Source organism: Saccostrea echinata, unplaced genomic scaffold (genome assembly GCF_033153115.1).
Source record: "Saccostrea echinata isolate AGI-Se365-2 ecotype Australia unplaced genomic scaffold, CSIRO_AGI_Sech_v1 ptg000054l, whole genome shotgun sequence".
Lineage (NCBI taxonomy): Eukaryota > Metazoa > Mollusca > Bivalvia > Ostreida > Ostreidae > Saccostrea > Saccostrea echinata.
The window spans coordinates 47,539,680-47,560,341 of NW_026889803.1; the positions used below are offsets into that span (position 1 = coordinate 47,539,680).

Sequence of the window (20,662 nt, forward strand, 5' to 3'; positions counted from 1 at the left end):
ATATATATATATATATATATATATATATATATATATATATATATATATATATATATATATATATATATATATATATATATATATATACAGTGGCGCCGCGTTTATCCGGACGCCATTTATCCGGACGCTTCACCATCCGGACGATATTTTTTGGGAACCGATTTTTTCCACGTTATTTTGTCTCATTAATCCGGAAATTCGCGTTCCGTATCCGGACGGTCAATTTCTACTACAAAACGTAATAGTTCATTGAAAAATGACTCGTTTATCCGGACGGTAATTTTTCAAGAAACGACTTTTTCACACTTCGCTTGCATTCGTGTTAGTTGTTGTAAAAACATTGGCCATGCAGTCAGTTTGAAGACGGTTACATGTGACCTACAAACAATAGCGTCTATAATTAGCGTGTGTTTACCCTAATTCAATCACACGTTTATCTTTAATATTTAGCTTACACTGTGCATTAATTAAATAATAATCTGTTCAAAATCATATTGCTAACCGTAGGTACATCGGTAAATTCAGGAGAATTTTGGAGAGTTGTAAATAAAATGAACAATAAATAACGAGCGATTTCGTAATGCTCATTATCATGTTGATTGCGTTAGTTTAAAATACTGTTTTCCATTTCTAAAAACGTAAATGTATTTGAAACGCTTTTTTCCCCCACAAAACAGTTTAGAAAGGTACATTACTGAAGAAATATCTCTATTTAATGTACTACCGTTTACAAACGACCATTGCTTTAGAAAAGATATATAAAACTGGCGTTACGTACAGAAGTTGATTACGTTTATCAAGGTATTTTTAATGATCGAAATTCAAACTAAGCGTCTGTAGAAAAAAAATATTGATAATCATGAAGATGACTTGTGTTTACGAATGTTTTTAATACTTTGTTTGAGTAAGCTTGCAGTTAATTTTATAGTAACCCTGTGTAATGAATATACGGGGTTAGTTTATATTTGAACATTTTTAATGATGATGCTGAACAGTTCTGTCATATCATATGAGCTTCAATAATTATAATATATGGCTAAATAAAACAACTGTAGATCAAAATTTGCACAGCCCATGAAGTCACAGGCCAAAGAGAAGGCGAATTAAAATAGGAGGTCTGCATAAAATTGCCCATCCATTTTTTTTTATTGTGTAAATTACATCTTAAGATATTTTTTTCTTTAATCAATTACTGCTTTTAAAACAATAAACCAAAATATAATTTAAAAAAATTTTCTTTGCTGTCACATTTGAAACAAGAATGTGCATATATACAATGTACATGCTTAGAGAGTGCTTTTTGAGATGTGATTCAATTATCCGGACGATTCATTTATCCGGACGATTTCGTTGGTGACAGAGGCGTCCGGATAAACGAGGCGCCACTGTATATTATATATATATATATATATATATATATATATATATATATATATATATATATATATATATATATATATATATATATATATATATATATATATATATATATACTGAAACACAAAAGAAACGCAACAAGCAGTAATCTACAAATATTAGAATTTTTTTGTAATGATTCTCAAAAATGAATACAGTAAAGTTAAACTCGATTTAAAAACATCAGAGATTTGATAAAAATGTTAAATGATTATCTTTTAACTTAAGAATGTAACTAATGAATGTTAAAACACCCCACCCCGGCCATTCAATTACAGCGTGCAAGACTGCCATGCACAACAATTGCAGCTTGAATTCTACTATGCGATAGGTTCATCAATCTCGAGATCTGAGCAAAAGAAATATTCTTTGCCATTTTTAAATGCCTGTTTTTAAGATGACGAGGTCGAATTTCCTCTAGCCTAGCGCAGTGTAGTAACATTTAGACTTCCGGTCCAAGGACTGTCATTCATGCTAATGATACGTAAGAGCCCCTTGAGGCATGATATATTGCATATTTGCATCTGTAATTCTCCATCACCTTTATTTTGAGATTTTCAAACTACAGCAATGGAAATGCGTACTTAAGTCATTTTGAGGAAGCCTTGGCATAGCTTACGGAAAAGAAAGGATAAGTTATTTTTCGGAATAATGCTGCATTACTTATGATGAACAGATACAAACCATTAAAACCCCATATTATTGCCAAATGTTTTGTTAAACATGCAATTTTTGATTTCTGTTAAGCGGACTCAAACTTAACTTCCGGTAATGGTATGAAAATCATTCAACCGTTAAATTACCGATATTTACAAAGTTGAAGGTATCCTTATCATTTTAGATATAAAATTATATCCTATATATAATATTTCCCTCCAAAATAGAAAGTTGCGTTTCTTTTGCGTTTCAGTATGAACAGCCTAACGGGCGTCATGGAATGTCTGCAGAGCTAATGGTGTTCATTGAAGCAACGTTGTTTATTTCTTCAGTAATATTAGCTGCCGTATGATCTTGGTCCCCATCCCTGACTTCTTTTTAATATATTCGATCAGTGCATACTGTCTATTCAAGATATATTACTAAAGTCAGGTACTCTTCACACAATTTCTCTGAAAAAAATATAGTTCCATTCATGATCAGAGATACAACATTACAACAAATGTTTAGAATATTGATGTGTATGTATGTAATACATGAAAGAAAACAAAATTACCGTAAAATGATTTAAAGAAAATCACTCCCCCCCCCCCCAGAAATGTGAACAAGAAGTATTCATATTCCCACGCTAGCTGCCTCCTCAGTCTTTCTTACGAAAATATAAAGGTCATTCTTCGATGGACAATTTTTCACCAATAATTGTGTTTGTTTTGTTTTTATTTTGTTATTTAATGACGGAGTGGTTACACAACACCTGTACACGATTTCTGATCGACGCACAAGTGTAGACCTAGGCTATTTGGTCTTGCAAGCACAGGTGTCTGCACTGTTTGCTAGTGACGCAAGACTGGTGACAGAATTTGCTACGGACATGAACTATACACCAGTTTCATAACAAGTGCAGTTTTTTCCCTTAGAGATCAGCTGAGCAGCGAAAATTCAAGTAAATTCGAAGTCGAATATCTTGGATATGGGGTAACCCATATCCATTCTTGTTAGCTATGCAGCTCAGGTCCTAACTTCTGACATGGGTTATATACACGTAGAAGTGTAAATATTGCTATTTAGGTCAGATCCTAACCTCAGACCCTCTTTTCCTCAAGATTCCATTTTTTTATCTAAATAACTGTACAGTAGTCCTAAATTTTAATTCTGACTTGTTTTCTGTGACATTTCCTCACCTCTGTAGTGTGGGTCGCTGTGTGTAACTCACTTCTGCTGTCTGGGTGGCTGTAGTGCCAATGTCCTCTCTCTGTTGTTTGGGTCGTTTTGCTGATATGGTTCTGATTTGCAAATCAGATCTGCACTCTACCGTCTGAGTTAATGCGTAGCTAGGTCTACACCGTAAATCTGAAAAAAAAAAATTGCGTGGATTTATTTATGCAGATTCGGGAAAAAGTCTATAAAAATATTTAAACTAGATCTAAGTTCCTTATAAAAAAAATATATATATATATATATATATATATATATATACTGTATGTAAGAGAATATTTTTTCATGAGCGCTAAAGTCACAAAACATAGCACGAACTGCATGAATGATAGCAATGTTTTAGATTGAATACTGTCATAATATGATAGTTATTTTGATTTTTGAAATATATTTGATTTCAAAAATCTTTTTTCTGGCAATATTGATATCAGGATTTAATGTTTTGAGGATAATGTTGAGTGTATTTATATCAAAAATATTTTAAGTAGTACAATTTTTAGCATATAAGAATTTTAGCAAAGATGAACACCATCAGGATATAACCATTAGTGCTCCTCGAAGAAATAGCTCTTCTTTGTAAACAACAGCTTTTACATCCTCTTAAAAAGTACTTCTCAATCATGATCTTTATCAAGAACGACTTTTTGTTTAATAAAGACTTCATGAGCCGATTTTGTGGTTACATTATCCAGTTCAAATTATCTATGGGTTAAAGAAGAAAGAAGAACCGTCTCTTTGAAATACATGCATTTGTTGTGGAGATGGAGATAAAATTCCTTACGTCAATGAGAGTTTATTTTTATTTTGTATCCAATGGCATTTAAGTATTATTGCCCTGATATGACAGTTCATTTAAAGCGTGTGAAAAAATAATATCCATAAAAAAATGAGGTTATCTGATTTGGGCCAGAATGGATATTATTTTTGAAAGCATTTATTGGATAATAAAGTATTTATAAAAAGATGACTTCCTTGATATTTTGTTTATTAACAATTGACCTGTTTAAATAAATATTTAAGAAAATAGAATTCACGAAATGAAGTATTGCACTAACTTTTTGAAATACTTCAATTCGGACATCTGATTCAGAGTGAAACAGTATTAGAAAACTATAAATTCCAATAATATTTTATGAATAAAAATTAAAAAATTTCAATAAATTAATAAAAATTAATTTTAAAAAAAGAAAGAAAGAAAAAAGAGTACTCGCTTTGTACGATATACCACTTACAGCCTGCTATAATACATCTTACCGTCTTAAAAATACATTAACAATAGAATCTACATAAGCTGTAAGTTTTGTTTATTATGAATGTATATAAAATAAGTTGTGTTTTTAATGAGTACTTTTCTTTTTCTTTCTTTTTTTCAAAAACTTAATATATATTTCGTTTTACAATTTCCACCCTTATTCTTATTTCTTAAAACATATCCTTAAGGAATATCAAATAGATTAGATGTATTGCTTGGATACGCATTTAAAACTGTTGATTTAACACTGACTTTTATGAACTATTCAGATAATAATGTTTATATTTTGAGTTTCCATGTACTTCTAAATTCATTTACGTATGGTTTTAACCGGATATGATAGATGTACGTTTATCCGATAAATGGACCATATCCTGTTCATATATCAATTTTTGATTGGCTAAATCATGACAAATTCGTTGATACCTTTCACTATATAAAAGACGATAAACCAGAAAATGAAACTCATACAGACTGGGAACTGCATCGGCTGCAAGAAAAAAGAAAATGAAGGTAAGAGTTTTTTTTCTTTTTTTTTCCAAAATATAAAAAAAAACATACGGATTATTTTAAACAGAAACATTCATTTTTTTTATTAAGAGGAAGCATTTATTTTACCTTTTAAGGTAAAAAAAAGACTTAATTTGATTAAGTACTTATTAATAAATAAATTTTATATACAGTCCCTGAAACATTCTACTTTCCCACTTGAACGGTGAGCGATCGATGAGCGAACGCTGAACGAACACAGGGCGAATGAGTGAACGCTGAACGCGATTTTGTGAACGGTGAGCGAACGCAGAACGCGAAGAACGCAAGCGCAAAGTGAACGGTAAACGCAAGATGAACGATTTATTCGGAATGTCTCCGATCTTTTCCTTGCATTGAATGCATTCTATTTCATTATATTGCAAAAACATCAAAACATCACCTAAATAAATTAATTTTGGAGTGCCGACATTAGCATACCATGTAAAAAATTCTTCTGAACACTTCCAGAACAAATAAATAAATAAATAAATAAATAAATAAATAAATAAATAAACGTTCCCACATTATCGTATGAAAATGATACATGCACATTAAGTACGCAAGATACAACAGACTTATGTTGACATGCGACTTATTTTTGTTAACATGCAAGATAATTATGTTAACATGCAAGATATTTATGTAAACATGCGATTTATTTATGTTAACATGCAACATAACTATGTAGACATGTTACTTATTTATGTCAAGATGCAAGATAAATATGTAATCATACATCTTATTTATGTCAACTTTCACCTTATTTATGTTAACATGCAACTTATTTAATATGTTCAACATGCGACTTAAATATGTTAACATGCGAGTTATATTTTAACATGAAAGATATTTATGTCAACATGCAAGATAATAAGTTGCATGTCGACACAAATATCTTGCATGTTGACATGATTAACTTGCATGTTACTAGTAACATAATTATCTTGTATGCTGACATAAATAAGTTGTATGACTACATAATTATCTTGCATGTTGACATAGGTAAGTTGTATGTCAGCGTAATCCAGTTGCATCTTGCTTGTATGATGTCATATAATGGCGTTAGTAAGTAAGTTTACCAACGTTAAAATTAAATTTTCTAAAGATATTTGTAACTTGCATGTCAACATAATTATTTTGCATGTAGACATACTTTTCTCGCATGTTAACATAATTTATCTTGCATATAGGGGCAGAAATATGCCACCATAATAATCGTTTTTTTCCCCATGTTTCAAGTTCACACGAAGTCCACGTGCTTGTCCTGTCAATCAAAATCATTTGACACTGTACTGCTGGTAAAAGTCTCGTCAGGCCCAAGGCGAACTTTTAGTGTTCCCAATGAGTTTAAAACACTTTTTAGATCATTTCTAGATCTGGCCCAAGGATCATGAAACAGACATAGACTTAAGTCAAATTTTTAATAGCATGTAAAATGTTTAGTAGTTACTGAATTTAGCTCTACATTTGCACTTTTTTGAAGCAATATTGAAAAATATTTGAATTTTGGTCTGCTGGCCTTCTACAATATTTTATTACAGCACAAAGATTTGGACTTAAGCTTAAGACATTTCATGATCCCAGGCCCTGATTCCAATATTGCTCAATAAATAAATAAATAAATAAATAAATAAAATGCATTGCACACACTTGAAATAATTAAGTTGCATGAATTTGATCCTTGCCGATTCAAATACCACCGTCTGCATGTGTATTTTAACCACCATTGCTTAATGACTATCTTAGAAGCATGAACGTTTATAAACTGAAATTTTAATTTCACAAAACGCATTGACTTCCTTTTTAATGTGAACTAAAATACACTGCAAATACTGGAATGGCAGATGGAAGGGGGGGGGGGGGCTCTTTACTATATCGAATGGTAAACATATATAAAGTTACAGTGATGAAGGATTTCTTTTTCTTTATTTATTAATAAGTACCAATTCAAATTAAGTACTATATATACATATATTACAGATTTTGATACTTGCTGTCCTTGTGGCGTGTTTTGCTTATTCCAATGGCCAAGACACTACATGCCTTTTGGAAGATCCAGAAGAGAGAAGCATTGATGGTGGAACAGATGACCAGACAAAAGATACTGTGTAAGTTATGCACTGACGCCACTCTCACAGAAAGTTCTATTAGAGCTCAGCAAAACTGGATAAATTAACCCCTTTTTCCATTAATTTTTCACTTTGGTCTAGATTGTCTATCAAATTGAAGAAATCTCTGTTTTAAAATATATATTTTGTTGTTTATATGGTCTTTGTCTTAACGATAAGTGTATGAATTTTGAAAAATAAACAATGACAATGTAGAGTTTTGTATTTAGAACTGTAGTATGGTATGTTACTCGTAAGTTTTTTGAAAGAAAAAGAGTTTGGTGCAAACCTGCACTGTCAAAATTATCAATCATAATTCTGTTTTATTCTATATTTGAATCAAGCCAAGAAAAATATACAACATTGAATGAAAGATCGCTCAAAAATAGAAATAAGATTTATGAAGGTCTTTTTCTTGTGATGAAAGTTTTTTTAAATAAAAAAATCCACAAAATGTACATGCATATTATTTTTATTATTCAATATATTGGAACTTTAACCCACAAAAGGGGATGCTTACTCCTCATCGACACCTGATCCAGCCTCTGGAAGTTTTGGGGGGTCTCGTGTTTTATGTCCTCTTCACAGATTTGTATTGTTTGTAGAATTTTTGGGGGTCCGTGTTTTATGTCTTGTTCACAGATTTGTATTGATTGTAGAATTTTTGGGGGTCCATGTTTTATGTCCTCTTCACAGATTTGTATTGATTGTAGATTTTTGGGGGGTCCGTGTTTTATGTCTTGTTCACAGATTTGTATTGATTGTAGAATTTTTGGGGGTCCGTGTTTTATGTCCTCTTCACAGATTTGTATTGATTGTAGATTTTTGGGGGGTCCGTGTTTGATGTCCTCTTCACAGATTTGTATTGATTGTAGAATTTTTGAGATCGATGACTGTTCATTATCTTTACCCTTTTTTATTTTTACTCATAGAAGTTTTTACGTTAACGTTATTCCTCTAATATGCTAGGGATTTTTCCATTGTCTTTAAAATAGCATCACTGATACTGGCAAAACTTTTTATCTCATAATCGATCAGCACTCAGTTTATAAAAAAAGCTTAATATAAGAAAATATTTTATGATTGTCTGTTAATACGAGGGTTGTCCCAAATTTCCGTAGGCAAGCGTTGTTTTGTAGGAACACCGTGTCATATTTTAATGAAACATTGTAAATAGATTAAAGAAACAATAACTAATAAATTTATGGACAAATATTGAGTACCTCACAGATTAACCCTATTTTAATGAAATATTTCATTGTCGGGTGTAGGAAGGCGGCGCAGTACCCAAAAATGGCAATGAAAAATCGGTATATAATATCTGAAATCCTGCTAAAAAGTATTTACTTCTGGGAATTTCGAAAATAAAATTCAAAATTCTTAATACTAGTATTGTGTTAACTATCTTTTCTCAAATTTTGGTGTATATGCATTAATATGAATTTCATAAATTTGACGTGTTGAAAAGTTGCGGCTGCGTTGACAAAGGGAGCGCACTAGAGTGTGATCAAGTGTTCTGATCTTGCATTCACTCCAAAGAAATTTTCAAAATATTATTGTTTGCTACAGGTACATGTATATACTTTGTTCACATATTTTAATGCTAAATCATTTCATAATGATTAAGTCATTTCAAATTTATATCTATAATCTTTATGATGAATTAAATTATTTTATTCTGTAATAAGTGTATTTCTCCCCCAAAATCTGTTTTGACGTCGGAGTTTGCTATGGGTGTTAAGGAACGATAACACTAAAATCTTATTACTCGCATTGTTTTCATGTAATCATGTTCAAACTTCGTAATTTATCAGCCAACAACATACTTTATCCACCCATTCTACGAAATTTTGGAACAACCCTCGTATTTTTAGTTCCCCCAGATAAAATATTAATTCAGTTCAAAAAGGGCTCAAAATACAGACTGCAAACAATAGAATTGTTTTGTCGCTTAGCTCAAAATTATGTTTCAAAAGTTATCTTTTTCTGTCAATATCAGTACATAAGTATATAAGTTTTCATAACATTTGAATTTTTTATCAAAAGGAAGAGAGATATCTCTAATTGAAACTCAAAAATTGATCTATAATGTCAATGAAAAATTGAAATAGAAAAGACATAAATAAAACTAACATCTGCCGCGAAGCAAAAAATTCTTTCAAGGAGTCTGACAAGTTGTTATTTGGCAAATTTATATCAAAGCTTTCTTGTTACAAAAAGGGGTTTGGGTACATTAAAGATCAAAATACACCAGAAATATTTATTTTAATACAATTTTTCAAATTATATATATATATATATATATATATATATATATATATATATATATATATATATATATATATATATATATATATATATATATATATATAAGAGATAACTGAGAATTCAGAGACATTTTTGTGAGCATTTCCAATTACAATGTACCCAATTCCTGATTTTCAGAAGCTGGGGATCGGACAACCTTTATTAATGCCGGTATAAGAGTAATCAATCAATTACTCATAGATTCTACTTTGCAATCAAAAAAATATTTTAAAAACAAATTTGCCAAACATACTGAATTGTGAGTGTGTGTGCAATATATAACTCGAGTTGGTGTTTGTAGTTCTAAACGCATATTAATTTTCAACATATTTATTCAATAATATGTATTAATAAAACTACTTTGCATAAAATTAGATTCTATTTTTTGCACATTTCCTGTAGTAAAAAATATGATTTTGATAATTAAGTTTAAGTGATTAACCTAAAAGTTATTATTTAAGTACAAAAAGGTCAAAATAATTGTACCGTTGCTTTTACCGCTGCTTTCGTAGATGCAAACTGTCCCCTAATTTTCTTTGCAATTTGAGTTACCCTGTACAATTAGATATATCTAATGAACATGATTGTATATTTCTTTATAAAATCCTTAATATAACAAGTGTCAGCGCTGACATACCTTAACCTAGTCAAAGAACAACTAGAAAATGAACTCTTTTGGAATAACGAATACTTTTCAAACGCCTAATAGCTATTCCAGAGTAGCACGTGCTCTAAATTCTGTCATTCTGCGCAAAGTAAGTATAATTTTATTTGTAGTACCCTATCTGTGAAACTGGTCCGGCTATAGGTTCTCTAATCGTCTGTCCATCTAGATTTCCCTCTGTCTGTAAGTCTGTCAGTCTGACCCACTTGGTTTTCCGCACTTTTCTAAACGCTTGCAAATATTGAGCTGAGTTTTAGCATGCGAGTCTACCTTGATGAGTTACAGATCAGTTTGCATTTCGTTTCGCTTCGATGATTTTTTTTCGGATCGAATAATGGGTTTCTTAATTTCGTACTGGGACCAGACTTCAAACTTGGTTCTCTACACATGCAGATATTTTGTTATGTAAATCTACCTTAATGAGTTATTGATCAAGTTTGCATTTTGTTCCTCATCAATGATTTTACGGAATTACAGCTTTTTTAATGTTTATGGGGAACCAGATAACAGTTGCCGGTAGGGGACTAGTATTGCTCAGAATGCTTGTTATCATTGAAATAATTATAAATATTGATTTTATAAAATCGCGATTTTGTTATTCATTTGGAAACAATATTTCTATGAACGTAAAATCTTATTACTTTGATTTTTTTGCAATTAAATAGTATTCAGTTTTAAATCATATAATAATCAATAAATACATACATGTATATTAAAGTTCAAGGACCCTCTATATACTTAAAGAAAAAAAAATTTGGACATTGAGAAAATTAAAGTGTGTAACTTTGTAAATACGGAGCTTATCTAACACAATTTCTACATACAGTACCTTGTATTTACCCCCAGGAAAAATATTCAAAGACAATGAAGTACTGATGAACAGAAATCACTGTTTTTAAGAAGGCAAAATACCTGCAAATGAAGTGTTTAATCTATTCATCTTGGCCTATTAAAATGTTAAGGATTGCTTGATTTGATTACAAATTATCTTTTCTGGTATCTGATAGAGTTTGATTTTCTTCTTTTGATTTGTATTTGGTATAATGGCTCCCTCCCATCTGAACATTGTATCCCAAATTGTCCATCCGCGAATAAGGTAAGTCCTTCCTGTGTATGTATCGTCCCTTGTTTTTTTTTTTTTTTTTTTTTTTACAAACGAATGGGTTAGCAATTACATGTTTGGTTCAAATCGTCACGTTTAACATGTGAATCGTATATGAAATTTTATAATTAACTTAAATTTCTCACTCTCAATATGAAGTCTATATTTTCTTTCTTTTCTAGGACAAAGATCGAAGAAGCTTTAAATGACAATACTGAGGTCAAAAATTCAGTCAACGAAATATCCGCTGAAAGAGAAGCACCCATCGAAAAGTAAGTCAACATCATTTGCTATTGATTTCAAATTCATAGATACGAGGATTGACCCAAATGTAATGTGACAACTGCTATAAAATCTATATTAATAAAAGTTTTCAACAAAATTTTATATACTAATACCACTGTCTACTTTGACTTTTGCTCTAACATTTCATTCAGATATAGCCCTATTCAATAATTCATGAAATATTAGAACAAACACAAATCTTGCTCTCGTCTTTTGCCACACGGCAACTAATCTACCGACGTCTTGACGTTGCTTTTCGACACTCATTTTTAATCGGATGATACATAAGATTTATGCAAAAGGGAATGAATATAGAAGTACAATTTGAACAAACTTTAAGTAATTTCAATACTACAACTCAAAACAAGATGGTTTATAAAAAATAGCTGTAAAGATTATTAAAAAGAAGCATGTAAGAGGTCAAAAAGATAAGCGGGTGAACTGAAAATGAGTGCCGAAAAGTAACGTCATGACGACATCGGTAATATGCTTGCCGTGCGGCGATATATTTAGCCTAACATCGTGTTTATCTTAATTTTTTAAAAGTATTTTATGTAATCAAATGAAATTTTAAGGTAAAAATCAAAATTGGTAGGGGTATTAATATGACAATATTGACAACATTTCATTATTAAAGATTTTATACCAGTTGTGACGTTATTTTAGGATCAACCCTCGTGTTAATCACTTAATGTGGCATTCCAACTGAAACATAATAAATAAAAAATGAATGATGTATGTATGATTTTGAATATTTTTTTTTTACAGTAAACACGTGGCCCTTGACACTTGTCCAAGGAAACTAGGTTTCATAACATCCGTTTAGGTTAACCGCCAAAAGTGCTATGTTGTGTATCCGAGACAACAAAGGGTGACCTATGCAATCTGTGGAGGAAGGTATTTTTTATTTTCACCAGGACTATACAACATCGAGATTGTATTCTATGTCTTTGCATTATTTTGTTTTTCTACTTTTATATGTATACATGTATATAAAGACTAGTATAACTAAGGAGATTGAAAGAACTTGTGAAATTAAGTTAACAGGATAATTATGTTACATTTAGAGTGACCTGCGAATAATTAAGCTTAATCCAGTGTTTGTTAACTTGTTTGTTGTTTAACGTCCCTCTCGAGAATTTTTCCCTCATATGGAGACGCATAGTCCAATGTAGACTCTGTCAAAGACAGATTATCGTTCGGATTTTAAAAAAAGAAGAAGAAAATTTAATGTACCACTTCCTAAATTCAACACACTGGATTTTTGATAATTCTTTAAAAATATTTCCAGCGATAGAACTGTATACACTATTCTATGCTTAAGGAAAACCAAGAAAAAATTAAGCAAATTATTTACCTTTTTCATTTCCGAAAAAAAAAAAAACTGTTATTATTTTTCTCAAACAAGATTTTATTTTTGTTAGTTTAACATCACTATTTTCATTTGACTGATTGTAGTGGTTGTTACGGGAGCAAATATTACAAGAGTAAATGCGTCCGAAATGGATGGATCAAGCTGAGATTTTGGGTGTGGTGCCCAGGTCGTGGTTTTCTACTGATTTCCAGGTGGTACCCACAGTGCTGTTCCTGCTACAGATGGCGAAGTTGCTTCTAAGTAGCATAAATGAATGACATCTCAGAAGAACTTTTTTTTAAATCAACATTGTGTTTTCAACAACCGTTAGTTATGATTGTTTCTACATCTCTTTTTTTCTTAATTTTTGCTATTTTTGCTATTTCTTTTAATAAAAAAATTCAACCTGAATTTTAATCGTTTATTCGTGCCTTTGACAATTCTTCTTTTTTTTAAAGAAATGTTTTTAAGTTTTGTGTGATGTATTATTATGTAAATCACACAGACTTGTCACGTAGGCATATTTCATGAAGCGCGCTAGCTAGTGCAGGTCTGTGTGATTTACACACCAATAAATCACACAAAACTTAAAAACATTCCTTATATTTACATTTTACAAGTTTAAAATAACCAATGATATACTCAACATTTGAATTTCTTGCTGCCTTATATCGTTACATTTTTATTAACTTCTCTATAGCCTTATTGTAACGTCACTTTAGCCCGAGTTTCACCGTGTACATTTCTACGCGTGAGTAAACACAAAAATAACTTCCAAATCAATTTCACAGTTGTCTTATTAGAAAAACACAGCAAATGTAGATATTCTAAGATATTGTGTTCTCTGGTCAACTGCAGGCACATGGAACTTTATTTTATTTATTTTTAAGCGCTAAGCACAGCTTAAACCCTTTTAGGAATCATACAGAAATATTTAAATTTTCTGTTTTTCTAGTAAGCCAACTGTGAAATTGATTTGAATGTCATTTTCGTATATTTGAATTCAACGTGTAATTTTCTAATAAAGTCTGTGGAAAGCTTCGGGATTCAAAACACTATTACATAGACGGGGAGGTCAAAGGGTTAAGGTATGAATATTATTTTATTTTGACGTCACAAACGTTGAATGTTGTGCAAGTGCAACGTAATAAGCAAAATCAAAATTCACGCTCACGTAACAGTCTGACGGTAGCAGCCACTGCAATAGGTCCTACATTACTTGTAACTTACACGAAGGAAAAATACAAGGATTTTGAAATATATATTACATATGCAGACAAGACAGGAAGTTAAAGTATTTTGAAATAGGCATTGAATTATTATTATCTTTTTTTTTTTTTTTTTTTGAAAGATGTAGTCTCATAAACACATGAAGCCTAACTGTAACTGTGTGTGCAAATAAATTTTCATAACGTGCTAACGCACATTGCTCAATTTGTTTGCACACAGCTTTGCAGTAACGAGACTATATGTTTCCAAAAAAAAATAATTAAATGATAAAGTATAGGGGCCTACTCACGTTTAGAAATATACACGGAGAAACTCGAGCTAAAGTGACGTCGAAGTAAGGCTACAGAGACGTTAATAAAACTACAGATATAGGGCAGTGAAAATTCAAACAATGAGTATATTTTTGTTGCATTTAAACATAAAATGTTTTTAAGTTTTTGTGAGTTATTGGTGTGTAATCACACAGACTTGTCAGTTGTCACGTAGGCATATTTCATGAAGCGCCAGCGGATAGTACTGAGTAGTGGACCATATCCTGTTCACATGTCAATTTTATTGGTTAAATCGTAGTATAACTACGTTGATACCTTTCGCATTATATATGAGAAGATAAATCAGCCGTAAATACAGTCATACAATTTGGGAACTGCATCGGCTGAAAGATATAAAAGAAGAAAATGATGGTAAAATATTTTCGTTACCATTAGCAGTTTATTGTTTAAAATCTGATAAATACAGGCATTCATAGACAATTCTTTACAGAAAGCTACATTTTTAGCAATTTGATTTACAAATGAGATAATCTATACTAGGGATGGGTTTTGATTAATTAATTTTTAGCTGCAATTTTGCTCTAAATATATGTTCTGAATTTACGAATATTCTTGTTTACTTAAAAATCAAAATCAATAATAAGCTTTCTTTTGAAAATCTTACCTGATCATCGCTTATGGTACAACTACTTAATTTGAAATTATTTTTAGAAATTCCATTCTGAAATATGGTCTTCATTGGAAATAAGCACTAATTATAAGAAAAAGAAACCTTTATGAATATCATTAAGTCATATATGTACATGTATGCGTCGACACAAAACACGTATTTTCATTTTTATACAGATTTTATACAGTTTGTTTTATACAGACTTTCATAGTTGCTGTCCTTGTGGCGTGTTTTGTTTATTCCAATAGTCAGGAGACTAAATGCCTTTTCGAAGATCCCACAGAAAAAAGCATTGATGGTTCAACAAGAGCCCAGACAAGTGATATTATGTAAGTGATACAAAGGCGATCATCGTAGAAAGTTAAAATTTTGTTCTTTTACATCTCAGTGGGTAGTGTATCCCCTTCCTCGCTGATCTATTACTTATATTTCAGCCATAGAAATGTTCGGGTAATCTTTAAAAACCTTAAAAACAAAACTGCAAGCAGCAGGTATAGAAAAAAATGTTCTAGAAACTAAAACTGAATCTCGAAAGGTCTCTCTTATCTATGCTATGTTGCTGTTGGTTTGAAAATTAATCATTAGAAAACGAAATAACCATCTACAAGTTGACTTGATTATCGAGATGTAAATTTGTTCTTTACCTTGATACTGGATGTATAATGAACACTCTAGCATGTGCTTTCCTAGAATTTTTTTCGAAACATATTACGTGAGTACAAAATCTTTATTTTCTTTTTATTGTTAGTCCTCTCGCAAGAATTATGATACCTTGATATTTGGTTGACAAGACTCTGGTTTAGCCTAGCATTTTTGTGGATGGCATTTGACTTTTTTGGGAATTTTTGAAAAGTGTACCCCGCCTAGTTTCATTACTGTACCTCAATTTGCACCCTACCGAATGTGAAGAGTCTTTCCACTGTATCTGATAGAAAAAAAACTCTCTCTTATATCATATTGTATAAAATGTAGCGAAAGGGCGAGCAGTTGCAATACAGGTTTTGCACACATTGTCATGAGGGACATACATAAAATTGTCTGATTTTTTTTCCGGCAAATAGTTGATCATTTTTAAAAACTAATTAACTATTTTTTTTTTCTAGAGCGAAGATCGATGCTGCCTTGAATGAAGAGACTGCTGTCAACAATTCAGTGAACGAAATAATCGCTGAGAGAGTAGCACCCATCGAAAAGTGAGTCGATGTTATCTACTTTAGATTAATCTTGAATTTATGTATACCTGTATTTACATCTTTCGCGAGATTTGGGTTTAAACTCAACAAAAAATATTGAATAATTTCTACATTAAGGATTTAAAAATTTCTTTAATTTTTAGTAAATATTTTGCCCTTGACACTTGTCCAAGGACACTAGTATTCGTCACATCTGTTTACATAAACGATGATGTGTGTTATGTTGTTTATCCGAGAAAACAAAGGGTGACATATTCAATATGCAGAGGAAGGTAGGATCTGTTTCTAGTTCTATACTCATATATACTCTATACTCAGTTATAAAAATAAACACTACGCTATGTGAAATGATGTCAGCAGGATAATATTTTATTGTCTAGGATGACTTAAGAAAAGTACATCTTATATCAATATTTATCAAAAACAAACCATATTAAGACCATACTAAGATCCTTCCAAACATGATTTACACATTATTGATTTTAAAATTTTACAAAATTATCTTTAGCGATGAAAAAAGACTATTTATTTATCATATCCTTTTATATCACTTGCTTTTTCTAATTTACATTTACATGATTGTAGTAATTGCTTCGGGAACACATTTTACAAGAGTCAATGTTTCACAGCCGGATGGACCAAGCTAAGGTTTTGGGTGTGGTGTCCAAAATATGGCTTCCGAATGATTTACAGGTGGTACCCACAGTGCTGTTCCTGCTACAGATGGCGAAGTTGCCTCACAACAGTATAAATGAATGACAACAGTTACTCATAACATCTCTTTTTATATTAAAGTTCTCGTTTCTATCAACCGTCTGTTAACATTAGATATTAGTTGTTTCTCGTTTTCTTTGAATATGAAAAAATTATTATAATTCTATTTAAATAAAATTTTCTCCCAACAATCAAATGAAATTTGATTTACCATACTTATGCTGGATTCCAAAATTCATAACAATCAATATAAAGCGGGCTCCAGTAAATGCTCTAACCAAGTTTTTTTCTTTACTTCTCGCTAAACTACTGACAGCAGTGAAGGAGAAGCTTCAGGACTACTGTACACTATATTCGAGAAGTGTTGTAAATCAGATGTGGATACTTAAAAATGCCAAAGAGCTTTTGAAATCACAAAATTTTACCAAAATCAATAACATAAAAACGTGCGAATTTTCAACACTTTATACAGCCATTCTCCACGATAAGTTTAAGTCTAAGCTTTTTGACATAATTGACAGCTGCCTTTTCAATAAAAATGGAACTTGTAAATTTATTTATGTTGCCATTGGTCATTTCCAAAATTCTTTCGTTGAAAAACATTCTAACTGTACACATAAGTACTCCGAAGTTGATATAAAAAAGATGATTGAGTTTCAGATTGACAAATATTTATGTAGTTTTTGGAGATCAAGTCTTTCAACAATCTGTCGGAATTCCCATGGATAATTGCGCCACTTTATTATCAGACCTATTTTTATTCATATGAAAAAAATTTAAAATCTTATACATGAGAAAAAGAAATCTCCTGCTGTGGCCTACAACTCGACATTTAGATACATATGTATTGACGACGTATTATCAATTAACAATAGTTATTTCCATTCATATGTCGACTCGATATATCCCAGTGAACTTGAAAGAAAAGATACCACAGAGTCTGACGCATCTGTTTCATACTTGGTTAATTCACTATAAAAAGACGATAATGGAAACCCAACAACAAAACTTTAGGATAAACCTGATGAGTTCAACTTTTCTGTCGTCACCTTCCCTTACTTATGTAGCAATATACCCTTATCACTTGCATATGGAGTTTATATCTCCAGTTGATTCGACACGCGAGAACATGTTCTACAAACAATTACTATAACGAGACAAGCTTTGACAAATAAATTGATGCATATGAAACAAGGATATCAAAGTCCATCTGAAGTCAACATTTAGCAAGTTTTATGGTAGATACAATGACCTTGTCAGCAAATACAGTCTATCATGAAGTCGAATGCTGACTGACGCTTTTTATACTAATTGTAAGGCCATTTTTTACACGGAATTGTCTACGGATTTTTTCCTTTGCCATGACAAGGAGCACATGGCTGGTGTGATCAGTCGATAGGGGATGCTTACTCCTCCATGTCATCTGATCCCACCTCTTATGCTCTTATAGGTCCGGTTTTATGCTCTTATAGATCCGGTGTTTGCTCTGCTCCCCATTTGTATTGTTTTAATGGACTTTTTAGCTTGATTACTGTTCGTTATCTCCATCTTTCACTTCTTTTCCTTTTTTTTCGTTGATTTCTGTCTGCAATGATTCCTCCATTTACAATATATTTATTGTAATAATAATCATTTTCTGTTCATCTACCAGGACATAAATTGTTCTTAGTAGTATTGTTTTCAAATGTTTAGTGCAAGGCAAGCGCTTATTGCTATATGCAGAAAAATGTCAATTTACGGATCCAATGCCACCTGGTGGCTAATGGCAGATCCAATATCTTGATTTGGGGAAATTTTTGTGTACGGCAGATGAAGGTATTTATACGTGCAGTTTTCATCGTACAAATTATTTTAAAAAGTCGAGGTTGACCTTGAAATGTATATGAAAATCCGTGTGTACGATTTGTTCATGTTTCTCCATTTAGTTGATTGAAAAACAAGTGTAAGCAGGTTCATAAGGGACCGAGCAATATTTATCACTAGGGTCGAAACGGTGCAATTTGGATTTGCGAAACTGTCTTCTGCTTCCTTTCACATTTCCAAATTGTCTGAAAATTAATAATATATTTTAGATTAATAAAGTACATGCTATTACAAGAAAAACAATATTAAATATGCCATATTTCATTTCATTGAAAAATAAAAAAGAATTATGGTCAATTCAATATAGCAATATCGAGTGACTGATCTAAAAAAAAACCTGATGATAGTCTATAAAAAACCTAGTCTTTTTACATTATATCATTTAAGATTTAGACAAAGACACACCTAAGATTTAATTGTTTGATTGGAAGATATAACTCCCCTTTTCCCTGAAGTTTATTTCTTAAGTAAGAACGGACGATCGAATATCCAGAATAGGGTTGTCTACAAATTTCGTAGACGATTGCTTTAATTTTCTTAATAATGACCATACTGCCAAACGCATACTGTACAATATCAGTTTAATATAGAATATTTTAAGGTAATGAAAAGAATTAAAACAATACACATTATTTTACGAATGTTATAGGTGTAAATACTTTATATATGCAAGCCGCACCGCCCAGTCTGACGTTCAAACTGAACATGATTCGTAACAGACATAGGTCATAGATGTTTGTCCGCCATATTACTCTGCATTTTCCAATAGTTGCACGGTCCCTATATAAGCCGTTCACTTCGGCTCTATTCAGTGTAATCAGTTTTCACTGGTGTGGACGGACATACTCAACATAGCTATTGTGACTTCTTCCATGGCGCAAGAGAAAGTTACCAAAGAAATTTAAATCAGTTGCACAGGTTAGTGCAGTACAAACAAACACAAGTACACAATTGCAATAAAATGTAAGATAACCGACACGATCACATGTCGTCCATTCCACGCAAGTACTCGTGACAAAAAAGCAGTCAGGTGTAACGAATGCGAAGGATAAACCCAAGTGCTGATATCGAAGATAGAAAACATAATATGGGATATGAATATGCCTATTTACGAGACTTGCTCAGCTTTAAGCTATTTTCATAATAAAGTCAAAATATGGATTTTGAAGTCTTATCACATTTTCATAGACAGATTTTTCCTCTGTATTATGCCACACTGTCAAGTGTGTGCGATAATATTCATTCATAGGCCACTTTTGAGTATTTTTTTTAAAATTCAAATCAATACACAAGCGCCATCAGTATAAACACTTTGTAAGCACATACAGACTTTGTACACATCGCCCAGTCCGACGTTTAGCAAACATCAATGATTAGGGATATGAAAAAGGATGAAGATAACAAACAGTGATCGATCTCAGAAAAACTTCAAACAATACAAATCTGTGAACAGGGCATAAACACGGACCCCTGGAAATTCCAGATCAGGTGCATAGGAGGAGAAAGCATCCCCTGTTGACCGGACACACCCGACGTGAGCTTTATTTATTGATCAAGTAGACGGAACATTACGTAGTCAAATATAATATAAAATCAAAGGTCTAACAATTGGTAGGGAAAAAAATCACTGATAGTCTATATTTTCTTATAAGGTCTTTATAACGACCATAGAATTTACTGAATGCCGACATTAAACGAAGTTGTTAAAATCCCTGTAACATCAATTTATATGTGAGTAGCCTGCCTCGGTTTAAAAACTGGTGGTACTCAGAGAATGCTATCGAGTAGCGAATAAGTTGGGAGACATAAACACCATATGCAAGTGAAAG

At 31.7% G+C, this 20,662-nt stretch overlaps 1 protein-coding gene and 1 pseudogene across 1 annotated transcript; both read left to right on the top strand.

Annotated features, from left to right (window-relative positions):
* The first annotated feature begins 5,047 nt into the window (after nt 1–5,047).
* LOC133204964 (uncharacterized) lies at nt 5,048–13,152 on the top strand (annotated as a pseudogene).
* A 1,646-nt stretch (nt 13,153–14,798) lies between these two features.
* On the top strand, nt 14,799–17,160 carry LOC133204966 (uncharacterized). The gene is made up of 5 exons (XM_061340705.1): nt 14,799–14,804; nt 15,265–15,392; nt 16,167–16,256; nt 16,400–16,528; nt 16,842–17,160. Exons 1-5 carry the CDS (start codon nt 14,799–14,801, stop codon nt 17,005–17,007), a joined length of 519 nt encoding a protein of 172 aa, XP_061196689.1. The 3' UTR covers nt 17,008–17,160.
* Nucleotides 17,161–20,662: the final 3,502 nt, after the last annotated feature.

Coding starts and splice junctions, on each gene's coding strand:
- LOC133204966 (XM_061340705.1), top strand. Junction 15,393..16,166: donor GCCCAGACAAGTGATATTAT/GTAAGTGATACA, acceptor TTTTTTTTCTAG/AGCGAAGATCGATGCTGCCT. Junction 16,257..16,399: donor AGAGTAGCACCCATCGAAAA/GTGAGTCGATGT, acceptor TTTAATTTTTAG/TAAATATTTTGCCCTTGACA.